At 53.6% G+C, this 15,090-nt stretch overlaps 1 protein-coding gene across 1 annotated transcript in view; it reads left to right on the top strand.

The window, feature by feature from the left end:
- The first annotated feature begins 327 nt into the window (after positions 1-327).
- fbxo28 (F-box protein 28) overlaps positions 328-15,090 on the top strand; it is a 94,462-nt gene continuing 79,699 nt past the window's right edge. The window contains exon 1 of the mRNA XM_078212138.1: positions 328-566. Within this exon, the coding sequence (XP_078068264.1) occupies positions 360-566 (207 nt within the window). The 5' untranslated portion in view covers positions 328-359. The remainder of the gene's footprint in view (positions 567-15,090) is intronic.

Raw genomic sequence — 15,090 nt, 5'->3', positions numbered from 1 at the left:
ACTGTCCAGGCTGGCCCCTGTCCAGGCTGGCCCCACTGTGCAGGCTGGCCCCTGGCCTGAGGGGTGCTGACCCTCGGGTGGAATCACACAGATGACGGTCACCAGGGTCCCTGCGCCCCAACATTCACCTTCCCATCACAACAACAATTAAACTGTTGTGATAGCTTGCCCAGGTTTCCCTGGAGACATGGTGACAACAACCTATCACATCATTGGGCAGCTCAGGGACCAATCAGGTCAATCATCCCGCCCATGCGGCGCCTTCCGCGCAGGCGCAGCTTCCTCAGCGATGACGATATGACGCGTTGTCCTCCGCAGAGCTCGCGGTGACGTGTTGACATCACGTCCGGTCCGGCAAAATGGCTGCCGAGCGGGCGGAGCAGAGCGACAGGGAGTCTGCGGCCGGGAGAGACTCCGGCCCTGAACCCGGGACCGGCACAGAGTCCAGAACAAATCCCAACACCGAGCAGCTCCATCAGGACAACCCCCTCCTCAACCTCCCCATTGTCGCCATCGACTCCATCCTCGGGTTAATGTCATATGATGAGATCAGCGGCCTCAGGATGGTGAGAAACCCAAACATATCACAGCAGGGACTGGGATCGATAACACCCAGAGAGAGAGAGACTGGGATCGATAGCACCCAGAGAGAGAGAGAGAGAGACTGGGATCGATAACACCCAGAGAGAGAGAGACTGGGATCGATAGCACCCAGAGAGAGAGACTGGGATCAATAGCACCCAGAGAGAGAGAGACTGGGATCGATAGCACCCAGAGAGAGAGAGACTGGGATCGATAGCACCCAGAGAGAGAGAGAGACTGGGATCGATAGCACCCAGAGAGAGAGAGAGACTGGGATCGATAGCACCCAGAGAGAGAGAGACTGGGATCGATAGCACCCAGAGAGAGAGAGACTGGGATCGATAGCACCCAGAGAGAGAGAGACTGGGATCGATAGCACCCAGAGAGAGAGAGAGACTGGGATCGATAGCACCCAGAGAGAGAGAGAGACTGGGATCGATAGCACCCAGAGAGAGAGAGACTGGGATCGATAGCACCCAGAGAGAGAGAGACTGGGATCGATAGCACCCAGAGAGAGAGAGACTGGGATCGATAGCACCCAGAGAGAGAGAGACTGGGATCGATAACACCCAGAGAGAGAGAGACTGGGATCGATAGCACCCAGAGAGAGAGAGACTGGGATCGATAGCACCCAGAGAGAGAGACTGGGATCGATAGCACCCAGAGAGAGAGAGGCTGGGATCGATAGCACCCAGAGAGAGAGAGACTGGGATCGATAGCCCCCAGAGAGAGAGAGAGAGAGACTGGGATCGATAGCACCCAGAGAGAGAGAGACTGGGATCGATAACACCCAGAGAGAGAGAGACTGGGATCGATAACACCCAGAGAGAGAGAGACTGGGATCGATAACACCCAGAGAGAGAGAGACTGGGATCGATAGCACCCAGAGAGAGAGAGACTGGGATCGATAGCATCCAGAGAGAGAGAGACTGGGATCGATAACACCCAGAGAGAGAGAGACTGGGATCGATAACACCCAGAGAGAGAGAGACTGGGATCGATAGCCCCCAGAGAGAGAGAGACTGGGATCGATAACACCCAGAGAGAGAGAGACTGGGATCGATAACACCCAGAGAGAGAGAGACTGGGATCGATAGCACCCAGAGAGAGAGAGACTGGGATCGATAGCATCCAGAGAGAGAGAGACTGGGATCGATAGCACCCAGAGAGAGAGAGAGACTGGGATCGATAGCACCCAGAGAGAGAGAGACTGGGATCGATAACACCCAGAGAGAGAGAGACTGGGATCGATAGCACCCAGAGAGAGAGAGAGAGACTGGGATCGATAACACCCAGAGAGAGAGAGACTGGGATCGATAACACCCAGAGAGAGAGAGAGACTGGGATCGATAGCACCCAGAGAGAGAGAGACTGGGATCGATAACACCCAGAGAGAGAGAGAGACTGGGATCGATAACACCCAGAGAGAGAGAGAGACTGGGATCGATAACACCCAGAGAGAGAGAGAGACTGGGATCGATAACACCCAGAGAGAGAGAGACTGGGATCGATAACACCCTGAGAGAGAGAGAGAGACTGGGATCGATAACACCCAGAGAGAGAGAGAGACTGGGATCGATAGCACCCAGAGAGAGAGAGACTGGGATCGATAACACCCAGAGAGAGAGAGAGACTGGGATCGATAGCACCCAGAGAGAGAGAGACTGGGATCGATAACACCCAGAGAGAGAGAGAGACTGGGATCGATAACACCCAGAGAGAGAGAGACTGGGATCGATAGCACCCAGAGAGAGAGAGAGAGAGAGACTGGGATCGATAACACCCAGAGAGAGAGAGACTGGGATCGATAACACCCAGAGAGAGAGAGAGACTGGGATCGATAACACCCAGAGAGAGAGAGACTGGGATCGATAACACCCAGAGAGAGAGAGACTGGGATCGATAACACCCAGAGAGAGAGAGAGACTGGGATCGATAACACCCAGAGAGAGAGAGACTGGGATCGATAGCACCCAGAGAGAGAGAGAGAGACTGGGATCGATAACACCCAGAGAGAGAGAGACTGGGATCGATAACACCCAGAGAGAGAGACTGGGATCAATAGCACCCAGAGAGAGAGAGACTGGGATCGATAGCACCCAGAGAGAGAGAGAGACTGGGATCGATAGCACCCAGAGAGAGAGAGAGACTGGGATCGATAGCACCCAGAGAGAGAGAGACTGGGATCGATAGCACCCAGAGAGAGAGAGACTGGGATCGATAGCACCCAGAGAGAGAGAGACTGGGATCGATAGCACCCAGAGAGAGAGAGACTGGGATCGATAGCACCCAGAGAGAGAGAGACTGGGATCGATAACACCCAGAGAGAGAGAGACTGGGATCGATAGCACCCAGAGAGAGAGAGACTGGGATCGATAGCACCCAGAGAGAGAGACTGGGATCGATAGCACCCAGAGAGAGAGAGGCTGGGATCGATAGCACCCAGAGAGAGAGAGACTGGGATCGATAGCCCCCAGAGAGAGAGAGAGAGAGACTGGGATCGATAGCACCCAGAGAGAGAGAGACTGGGATCGATAACACCCAGAGAGAGAGAGACTGGGATCGATAACACCCAGAGAGAGAGAGACTGGGATCGATAACACCCAGAGAGAGAGAGACTGGGATCGATAACACCCAGAGAGAGAGAGACTGGGATCGATAGCACCCAGAGAGAGAGAGACTGGGATCGATAGCATCCAGAGAGAGAGAGACTGGGATCGATAACACCCAGAGAGAGAGAGACTGGGATCGATAACACCCAGAGAGAGAGAGACTGGGATCGATAGCCCCCAGAGAGAGAGAGACTGGGATCGATAACACCCAGAGAGAGAGAGACTGGGATCGATAACACCCAGAGAGAGAGAGACTGGGATCGATAGCACCCAGAGAGAGAGAGACTGGGATCGATAGCATCCAGAGAGAGAGAGACTGGGATCGATAGCACCCAGAGAGAGAGAGAGACTGGGATCGATAGCACCCAGAGAGAGAGAGACTGGGATCGATAACACCCAGAGAGAGAGAGACTGGGATCGATAGCACCCAGAGAGAGAGAGAGAGAGAGAGACTGGGATCGATAACACCCAGAGAGAGAGAGACTGGGATCGATAACACCCAGAGAGAGAGAGAGACTGGGATCGATAACACCCAGAGAGAGAGAGACTGGGATCGATAACACCCAGAGAGAGAGAGACTGGGATCGATAACACCCAGAGAGAGAGAGAGACTGGGATCGATAACACCCAGAGAGAGAGAGACTGGGATCGATAGCACCCAGAGAGAGAGAGAGAGACTGGGATCGATAACACCCAGAGAGAGAGAGACTGGGATCGATAACACCCAGAGAGAGAGACTGGGATCAATAGCACCCAGAGAGAGAGAGACTGGGATCGATAGCACCCAGAGAGAGAGAGAGACTGGGATCGATAGCACCCAGAGAGAGAGAGAGACTGGGATCGATAGCACCCAGAGAGAGAGAGACTGGGATCGATAGCACCCAGAGAGAGAGAGACTGGGATCGATAGCACCCAGAGAGAGAGAGACTGGGATCGATAGCACCCAGAGAGAGAGAGACTGGGATCGATAGCACCCAGAGAGAGAGAGACTGGGATCGATAACACCCAGAGAGAGAGAGACTGGGATCGATAGCACCCAGAGAGAGAGAGACTGGGATCGATAGCACCCAGAGAGAGAGACTGGGATCGATAGCACCCAGAGAGAGAGAGGCTGGGATCGATAGCACCCAGAGAGAGAGAGACTGGGATCGATAGCCCCCAGAGAGAGAGAGAGAGAGAGACTGGGATCGATAGCACCCAGAGAGAGAGAGACTGGGATCGATAACACCCAGAGAGAGAGAGACTGGGATCGATAACACCCAGAGAGAGAGAGACTGGGATCGATAACACCCAGAGAGAGAGAGACTGGGATCGATAACACCCAGAGAGAGAGAGACTGGGATCGATAGCACCCAGAGAGAGAGAGACTGGGATCGATAGCATCCAGAGAGAGAGAGACTGGGATCGATAACACCCAGAGAGAGAGAGACTGGGATCGATAACACCCAGAGAGAGAGAGACTGGGATCGATAGCCCCCAGAGAGAGAGAGACTGGGATCGATAACACCCAGAGAGAGAGAGACTGGGATCGATAACACCCAGAGAGAGAGAGACTGGGATCGATAGCACCCAGAGAGAGAGAGACTGGGATCGATAGCATCCAGAGAGAGAGAGACTGGGATCGATAGCACCCAGAGAGAGAGACTGGGATCGATAGCACCCAGAGAGAGAGACTGGGATCGATAGCACCCAGAGAGAGAGAGACTGGGATCGATAGCACCCAGAGAGAGAGAGAGACTGGAATCGATAACACCCAGAGAGAGAGAGAGACTGGGATCGATAACACCCAGAGAGAGAGAGAGACTGGGATCGATAACACCCAGAGAGAGAGAGAGACTGGGATCGATAACACCCAGAGAGAGAGAGAGACTGGGATCGATAACACCCAGAGAGAGAGAGAGACTGGGATCGATAACACCCAGAGAGAGAGAGAGACTGGGATCGATAACACCCAGAGAGAGAGAGAGACTGGGATCGATAACACCCAGAGAGAGAGACTGGGATCGATAACACCTAGAGAGAGAGAGAGACTGGGATCGATAACACCCAGAGAGAGAGACTGGGATCGATAGCACCCTGAGAGAGAGAGACTGGGATCGATAACACCCCAGAGAGAGAGAGAGAGAGACTGGGATCGACAGCACCCAGAGAGAGAGAGACTGGGATCGATAGCACCCAGAGAGAGAGAGACTGGGATCGATAGCACCCAGAGAGAGAGACTGGGATCGATAACACCCCAGAGAGAGAGACTGGGATCGATAGCACCCAGAGAGAGAGAGACTGGGATCGATAGCACCCAGAGAGAGAGACTGGGATCGATAACACCCCAGAGAGAGAGAGAGAGAGAGAGACTGGGATCGATAACACCCAGAGAGAGAGAGACTGGGATCGATAACACCCAGAGAGAGAGAGACTGGGATCGATAGCACCCAGAGAGAGAGAGACTGGGATCGATAGCACCCAGAGAGAGAGAGACTGGGATCGATAACACCCAGAGAGAGAGAGACTGGGATCGATAACACCCAGAGAGAGAGAGAGACTGGGATCGATAACACCCAGAGAGAGAGAGAGACTGGGATCGATAACACCCAGAGAGAGAGACTGGGATCGATAGCACCCTGAGAGAGAGAGACTGGGATCGATAACACCCCAGAGAGAGAGAGAGAGAGACTGGGATCGACAGCACCCAGAGAGAGAGAGACTGGGATCGATAGCACCCAGAGAGAGAGAGACTGGGATCGATAGCACCCAGAGAGAGAGACTGGGATCGATAACACCCCAGAGAGAGAGACTGGGATCGATAGCACCCAGAGAGAGAGAGACTGGGATCGATAGCACCCAGAGAGAGAGACTGGGATCGATAACACCCCAGAGAGAGAGGGAGAGAGAGACTGGGATCGACAGCACCCAGAGAGAGACTGGGATCGATAACACCCAGAGAGAGAGAGACTGGGATCGATAGCACCCAGAGAGAGAGAGACTGGGATCGATAACACCCAGAGAGAGAGAGAGAGAGACTGGGATCGATAACACCCAGAGAGAGAGACTGGGATCGATAGCACCCAGAGAGAGACTGGGATCGATAACACCCAGAGAGAAAGAGACTGGGATCGATAACACCCAGAGAGAGAGAGACTGGGATCGATAACACCCAGAGAGAGAGACTGGGATCGATAACACCCAGAGAGAGAGAGACTGGGATCGATAACACCCTGAGAGAGAGAGACTGGGATCGATAGCACCCAGAGAGAGAGAGAGACTGGGATCGATAACACCCAGACAGAGAGAGAGACTGGGATCGATAGCACCCAGAGAGAGAGACTGGGATCGATAGCACCCAGAGAGAGAGAGACTGGGATCGATAGCACCCAGAGAGAGATACTGGGATCGATAACACCCAGCGAGAGAGAGAGAGACTGGGATCGATAGCACCCAGAGAGAGAGAGGGACTGGGATCGATAACACCCACAGAGAGAGAGAGACTGGGATCGATAGCACCCAGAGAGAGAGAGAGACTGGGATCGATAACACCCAGAGAGAGAGAGAGAGAGACTGGGATCGATAACACCCAGAGAGAGAGAGACTGGGATCGATAACACCCAGAGAGAGAGAGACTGGGATCGATAACACCCAGAGAGAGAGAGAGAGAGACTGGGATCGATAACACCCAGAGAGAGAGAGACTGGGATCGATAACACCCAGAGAGAGAGACTGGGATCAATAGCACCCAGAGAGAGAGAGACTGGGATCGATAGCACCCAGAGAGAGAGAGAGACTGGGATCGATAGCACCCAGAGAGAGAGAGAGACTGGGATCGATAGCACCCAGAGAGAGAGAGACTGGGATCGATAGCACCCAGAGAGAGAGAGACTGGGATCGATAGCACCCAGAGAGAGAGAGACTGGGATCGATAGCACCCAGAGAGAGAGAGAGACTGGGATCGATAGCACCCAGAGAGAGAGAGAGACTGGGATCGATAGCACCCAGAGAGAGAGAGACTGGGATCGATAGCACCCAGAGAGAGAGAGACTGGGATCGATAGCACCCAGAGAGAGAGAGACTGGGATCGATAGCACCCAGAGAGAGAGAGACTGGGATCGATAACACCCAGAGAGAGAGAGACTGGGATCGATAGCACCCAGAGAGAGAGAGACTGGGATCGATAGCACCCAGAGAGAGAGACTGGGATCGATAGCACCCAGAGAGAGAGAGGCTGGGATCGATAGCACCCAGAGAGAGAGAGACTGGGATCGATAGCCCCCAGAGAGAGAGAGAGAGAGACTGGGATCGATAGCACCCAGAGAGAGAGAGACTGGGATCGATAACACCCAGAGAGAGAGAGACTGGGATCGATAACACCCAGAGAGAGAGAGACTGGGATCGATAACACCCAGAGAGAGAGAGACTGGGATCGATAACACCCAGAGAGAGAGAGACTGGGATCGATAGCACCCAGAGAGAGAGAGACTGGGATCGATAGCATCCAGAGAGAGAGAGACTGGGATCGATAACACCCAGAGAGAGAGAGACTGGGATCGATAACACCCAGAGAGAGAGAGACTGGGATCGATAGCCCCCAGAGAGAGAGAGACTGGGATCGATAACACCCAGAGAGAGAGAGACTGGGATCGATAACACCCAGAGAGAGAGAGACTGGGATCGATAGCACCCAGAGAGAGAGAGACTGGGATCGATAGCATCCAGAGAGAGAGAGACTGGGATCGATAGCACCCAGAGAGAGAGAGAGACTGGGATCGATAGCACCCAGAGAGAGAGAGACTGGGATCGATAACACCCAGAGAGAGAGAGACTGGGATCGATAGCACCCAGAGAGAGAGAGAGAGAGAGAGACTGGGATCGATAACACCCAGAGAGAGAGAGACTGGGATCGATAACACCCAGAGAGAGAGAGAGACTGGGATCGATAGCACCCAGAGAGAGAGAGACTGGGATCGATAACACCCAGAGAGAGAGAGAGACTGGGATCGATAACACCCAGAGAGAGAGAGAGACTGGGATCGATAACACCCAGAGAGAGAGAGAGACTGGGATCGATAACACCCAGAGAGAGAGAGACTGGGATCGATAACACCCTGAGAGAGAGAGAGAGACTGGGATCGATAACACCCAGAGAGAGAGAGAGACTGGGATCGATAGCACCCAGAGAGAGAGAGACTGGGATCGATAACACCCAGAGAGAGAGAGAGACTGGGATCGATAGCACCCAGAGAGAGAGAGACTGGGATCGATAACACCCAGAGAGAGAGAGAGACTGGGATCGATAACACCCAGAGAGAGAGAGACTGGGATCGATAGCACCCAGAGAGAGAGAGAGAGAGAGACTGGGATCGATAACACCCAGAGAGAGAGAGACTGGGATCGATAACACCCAGAGAGAGAGAGAGACTGGGATCGATAACACCCAGAGAGAGAGAGACTGGGATCGATAACACCCAGAGAGAGAGAGACTGGGATCGATAACACCCAGAGAGAGAGAGAGACTGGGATCGATAACACCCAGAGAGAGAGAGACTGGGATCGATAGCACCCAGAGAGAGAGAGAGAGACTGGGATCGATAACACCCAGAGAGAGAGAGACTGGGATCGATAACACCCAGAGAGAGAGACTGGGATCAATAGCACCCAGAGAGAGAGAGACTGGGATCGATAGCACCCAGAGAGAGAGAGAGACTGGGATCGATAGCACCCAGAGAGAGAGAGAGACTGGGATCGATAGCACCCAGAGAGAGAGAGACTGGGATCGATAGCACCCAGAGAGAGAGAGACTGGGATCGATAGCACCCAGAGAGAGAGAGACTGGGATCGATAGCACCCAGAGAGAGAGAGACTGGGATCGATAGCACCCAGAGAGAGAGAGACTGGGATCGATAACACCCAGAGAGAGAGAGACTGGGATCGATAGCACCCAGAGAGAGAGAGACTGGGATCGATAGCACCCAGAGAGAGAGACTGGGATCGATAGCACCCAGAGAGAGAGAGGCTGGGATCGATAGCACCCAGAGAGAGAGAGACTGGGATCGATAGCCCCCAGAGAGAGAGAGAGAGAGACTGGGATCGATAGCACCCAGAGAGAGAGAGACTGGGATCGATAACACCCAGAGAGAGAGAGACTGGGATCGATAACACCCAGAGAGAGAGAGACTGGGATCGATAACACCCAGAGAGAGAGAGACTGGGATCGATAACACCCAGAGAGAGAGAGACTGGGATCGATAGCACCCAGAGAGAGAGAGACTGGGATCGATAGCATCCAGAGAGAGAGAGACTGGGATCGATAACACCCAGAGAGAGAGAGACTGGGATCGATAACACCCAGAGAGAGAGAGACTGGGATCGATAGCCCCCAGAGAGAGAGAGACTGGGATCGATAACACCCAGAGAGAGAGAGACTGGGATCGATAACACCCAGAGAGAGAGAGACTGGGATCGATAGCACCCAGAGAGAGAGAGACTGGGATCGATAGCATCCAGAGAGAGAGAGACTGGGATCGATAGCACCCAGAGAGAGAGAGAGACTGGGATCGATAGCACCCAGAGAGAGAGAGACTGGGATCGATAACACCCAGAGAGAGAGAGACTGGGATCGATAGCACCCAGAGAGAGAGAGAGAGAGAGAGACTGGGATCGATAACACCCAGAGAGAGAGAGACTGGGATCGATAACACCCAGAGAGAGAGAGAGACTGGGATCGATAACACCCAGAGAGAGAGAGACTGGGATCGATAACACCCAGAGAGAGAGAGACTGGGATCGATAACACCCAGAGAGAGAGAGAGACTGGGATCGATAACACCCAGAGAGAGAGAGACTGGGATCGATAGCACCCAGAGAGAGAGAGAGAGACTGGGATCGATAACACCCAGAGAGAGAGAGACTGGGATCGATAACACCCAGAGAGAGAGACTGGGATCAATAGCACCCAGAGAGAGAGAGACTGGGATCGATAGCACCCAGAGAGAGAGAGAGACTGGGATCGATAGCACCCAGAGAGAGAGAGAGACTGGGATCGATAGCACCCAGAGAGAGAGAGACTGGGATCGATAGCACCCAGAGAGAGAGAGACTGGGATCGATAGCACCCAGAGAGAGAGAGACTGGGATCGATAGCACCCAGAGAGAGAGAGACTGGGATCGATAGCACCCAGAGAGAGAGAGACTGGGATCGATAACACCCAGAGAGAGAGAGACTGGGATCGATAGCACCCAGAGAGAGAGAGACTGGGATCGATAGCACCCAGAGAGAGAGACTGGGATCGATAGCACCCAGAGAGAGAGAGGCTGGGATCGATAGCACCCAGAGAGAGAGAGACTGGGATCGATAGCCCCCAGAGAGAGAGAGAGAGAGAGACTGGGATCGATAGCACCCAGAGAGAGAGAGACTGGGATCGATAACACCCAGAGAGAGAGAGACTGGGATCGATAACACCCAGAGAGAGAGAGACTGGGATCGATAACACCCAGAGAGAGAGAGACTGGGATCGATAACACCCAGAGAGAGAGAGACTGGGATCGATAGCACCCAGAGAGAGAGAGACTGGGATCGATAGCATCCAGAGAGAGAGAGACTGGGATCGATAACACCCAGAGAGAGAGAGACTGGGATCGATAACACCCAGAGAGAGAGAGACTGGGATCGATAGCCCCCAGAGAGAGAGAGACTGGGATCGATAACACCCAGAGAGAGAGAGACTGGGATCGATAACACCCAGAGAGAGAGAGACTGGGATCGATAGCACCCAGAGAGAGAGAGACTGGGATCGATAGCATCCAGAGAGAGAGAGACTGGGATCGATAGCACCCAGAGAGAGAGACTGGGATCGATAGCACCCAGAGAGAGAGACTGGGATCGATAGCACCCAGAGAGAGAGAGACTGGGATCGATAGCACCCAGAGAGAGAGAGAGACTGGAATCGATAACACCCAGAGAGAGAGAGAGACTGGGATCGATAACACCCAGAGAGAGAGAGAGACTGGGATCGATAACACCCAGAGAGAGAGAGAGACTGGGATCGATAACACCCAGAGAGAGAGAGAGACTGGGATCGATAACACCCAGAGAGAGAGAGAGACTGGGATCGATAACACCCAGAGAGAGAGAGAGACTGGGATCGATAACACCCAGAGAGAGAGAGAGACTGGGATCGATAACACCCAGAGAGAGAGACTGGGATCGATAACACCTAGAGAGAGAGAGAGACTGGGATCGATAACACCCAGAGAGAGAGACTGGGATCGATAGCACCCTGAGAGAGAGAGACTGGGATCGATAACACCCCAGAGAGAGAGAGAGAGAGACTGGGATCGACAGCACCCAGAGAGAGAGAGACTGGGATCGATAGCACCCAGAGAGAGAGAGACTGGGATCGATAGCACCCAGAGAGAGAGACTGGGATCGATAACACCCCAGAGAGAGAGACTGGGATCGATAGCACCCAGAGAGAGAGAGACTGGGATCGATAGCACCCAGAGAGAGAGACTGGGATCGATAACGCCCCAGAGAGAGAGAGAGAGAGAGAGACTGGGATCGATAACACCCAGAGAGAGAGAGACTGGGATCGATAACACCCAGAGAGAGAGAGACTGGGATCGATAGCACCCAGAGAGAGAGAGACTGGGATCGATAGCACCCAGAGAGAGAGAGACTGGGATCGATAACACCCAGAGAGAGAGAGACTGGGATCGATAACACCCAGAGAGAGAGAGAGACTGGGATCGATAACACCCAGAGAGAGAGAGAGACTGGGATCGATAACACCCAGAGAGAGAGACTGGGATCGATAGCACCCTGAGAGAGAGAGACTGGGATCGATAACACCCCAGAGAGAGAGAGAGAGAGACTGGGATCGACAGCACCCAGAGAGAGAGAGACTGGGATCGATAGCACCCAGAGAGAGAGAGACTGGGATCGATAGCACCCAGAGAGAGAGACTGGGATCGATAACACCCCAGAGAGAGAGACTGGGATCGATAGCACCCAGAGAGAGAGAGACTGGGATCGATAGCACCCAGAGAGAGAGACTGGGATCGATAACACCCCAGAGAGAGAGGGAGAGAGAGACTGGGATCGACAGCACCCAGAGAGAGACTGGGATCGATAACACCCAGAGAGAGAGAGACTGGGATCGATAGCACCCAGAGAGAGAGAGACTGGGATCGATAACACCCAGAGAGAGAGAGAGAGAGACTGGGATCGATAACACCCAGAGAGAGAGACTGGGATCGATAGCACCCAGAGAGAGACTGGGATCGATAACACCCAGAGAGAAAGAGACTGGGATCGATAACACCCAGAGAGAGAGAGACTGGGATCGATAACACCCAGAGAGAGAGACTGGGATCGATAACACCCAGAGAGAGAGAGACTGGGATCGATAACACCCTGAGAGAGAGAGACTGGGATCGATAGCACCCAGAGAGAGAGAGAGACTGGGATCGATAACACCCAGACAGAGAGAGAGACTGGGATCGATAGCACCCAGAGAGAGAGACTGGGATCGATAGCACCCAGAGAGAGAGAGACTGGGATCGATAGCACCCAGAGAGAGATACTGGGATCGATAACACCCAGCGAGAGAGAGAGAGACTGGGATCGATAGCACCCAGAGAGAGAGAGGGACTGGGATCGATAACACCCACAGAGAGAGAGAGACTGGGATCGATAGCACCCAGAGAGAGAGAGAGACTGGGATCGATAACACCCAGAGAGAGAGAGAGAGAGACTGGGATCGATAACACCCAGAGAGAGAGAGACTGGGATCGATAACACCCAGAGAGAGAGAGACTGGGATCGATAACACCCAGAGAGAGAGAGAGAGAGACTGGGATCGATAACACCCAGAGAGAGAGAGACTGGGATCGATAACACCCAGAGAGAGAGACTGGGATCAATAGCACCCAGAGAGAGAGAGACTGGGATCGATAGCACCCAGAGAGAGAGAGAGACTGGGATCGATAGCACCCAGAGAGAGAAAGACTGGGATCGATAGCACCCAGAGAGAGAGAGACTGGGATCGATAGCACCCAGAGAGAGAGAGACTGGGATCGATAGCACCCAGAGAGAGAGAGACTGGGATCGATAGCACCCAGAGAGAGAGAGACTGGGATCGATAGCACCCAGAGAGAGAGAGACTGGGATCGATAACACCCAGAGAGAGAGAGACTGGGATCGATAGCACCCAGAGAGAGAGAGACTGGGATCGATAGCACCCAGAGAGAGAGACTGGGATCGATAGCACCCAGAGAGAGAGAGGCTGGGATCGATAGCACCCAGAGAGAGAGAGACTGGGATCGATAGCCCCCAGAGAGAGAGAGAGAGAGACTGGGATCGATAGCACCCAGAGAGAGAGAGACTGGGATCGATAACACCCAGAGAGAGAGAGACTGGGATCGATAACACCCAGAGAGAGAGAGACTGGGATCGATAACACCCAGAGAGAGAGAGACTGGGATCGATAACACCCAGAGAGAGAGACTGGGATCGATAACACCCAGAGAGAGAGAGACTGGGATCGATAGCACCCAGAGAGAGAGAGACTGGGATCGATAGCATCCAGAGAGAGAGAGACTGGGATCGATAACACCCAGAGAGAGAGAGACTGGGATCGATAACACCCTGAGAGAGAGAGAGAGACTGGGATCGATAACACCCAGAGAGAGAGAGAGACTGGGATCGATAGCACCCAGAGAGAGAGAGACTGGGATCGATAACACCCAGAGAGAGAGAGAGACTGGGATCGATAGCACCCAGAGAGAGAGAGACTGGGATCGATAACACCCAGAGAGAGAGAGAGACTGGGATCGATAACACCCAGAGAGAGAGAGACTGGGATCGATAGCACCCAGAGAGAGAGAGAGAGAGAGACTGGGATCGATAACACCCAGAGAGAGAGAGACTGGGATCGATAACACCCAGAGAGAGAGAGAGACTGGGATCGATAACACCCAGAGAGAGAGAGACTGGGATCGATAACACCCAGAGAGAGAGAGACTGGGATCGATAACACCCAGAGAGAGAGAGAGACTGGGATCGATAACACCCAGAGAGAGAGAGACTGGGATCGATAGCACCCAGAGAGAGAGAGAGAGACTGGGATCGATAACACCCAGAGAGAGAGAGACTGGGATCGATAACACCCAGAGAGAGAGACTGGGATCAATAGCACCCAGAGAGAGAGAGACTGGGATCGATAGCACCCAGAGAGAGAGAGAGACTGGGATCGATAGCACCCAGAGAGAGAGAGAGACTGGGATCGATAGCACCCAGAGAGAGAGAGACTGGGATCGATAGCACCCAGAGAGAGAGAGACTGGGATCGATAGCACCCAGAGAGAGAGAGACTGGGATCGATAGCACCCAGAGAGAGAGAGACTGGGATCGATAGCACCCAGAGAGAGAGAGACTGGGATCGATAACACCCAGAGAGAGAGAGACTGGGATCGATAGCACCCAGAGAGAGAGAGACTGGGATCGATAGCACCCAGAGAGAGAGACTGGGATCGATAGCACCCAGAGAGAGAGAGGCTGGGATCGATAGCACCCAGAGAGAGAGAGACTGGGATCGATAGCCCCCAGAGAGAGAGAGAGAGAGACTGGGATCGATAGCACCCAGAGAGAGAGAGACTGGGATCGATAACACCCAGAGAGAGAGAGACTGGGATCGATAACACCCAGAGAGAGAGAGACTGGGATCGATAACACCCAGAGAGAGAGAGACTGGGATCGATAACACCCAGAGAGAGAGAGACTGGGATCGATAGCACCCAGAGAGAGAGAGACTGGGATCGATAGCATCCAGAGAGAGAGAGACTGGGATCGATAACACCCAGAGAGAGAGAGACTGGGATCGATAACACCCAGAGAGAGAGAGACTGGGATCG

The sequence above is a fragment of the Mustelus asterias genome, chromosome 5, assembly GCF_964213995.1.
Source record: "Mustelus asterias chromosome 5, sMusAst1.hap1.1, whole genome shotgun sequence".
Lineage (NCBI taxonomy): Eukaryota > Metazoa > Chordata > Chondrichthyes > Carcharhiniformes > Triakidae > Mustelus > Mustelus asterias.
This window is presented reverse-complemented; position numbering and strand designations above follow the sequence as displayed.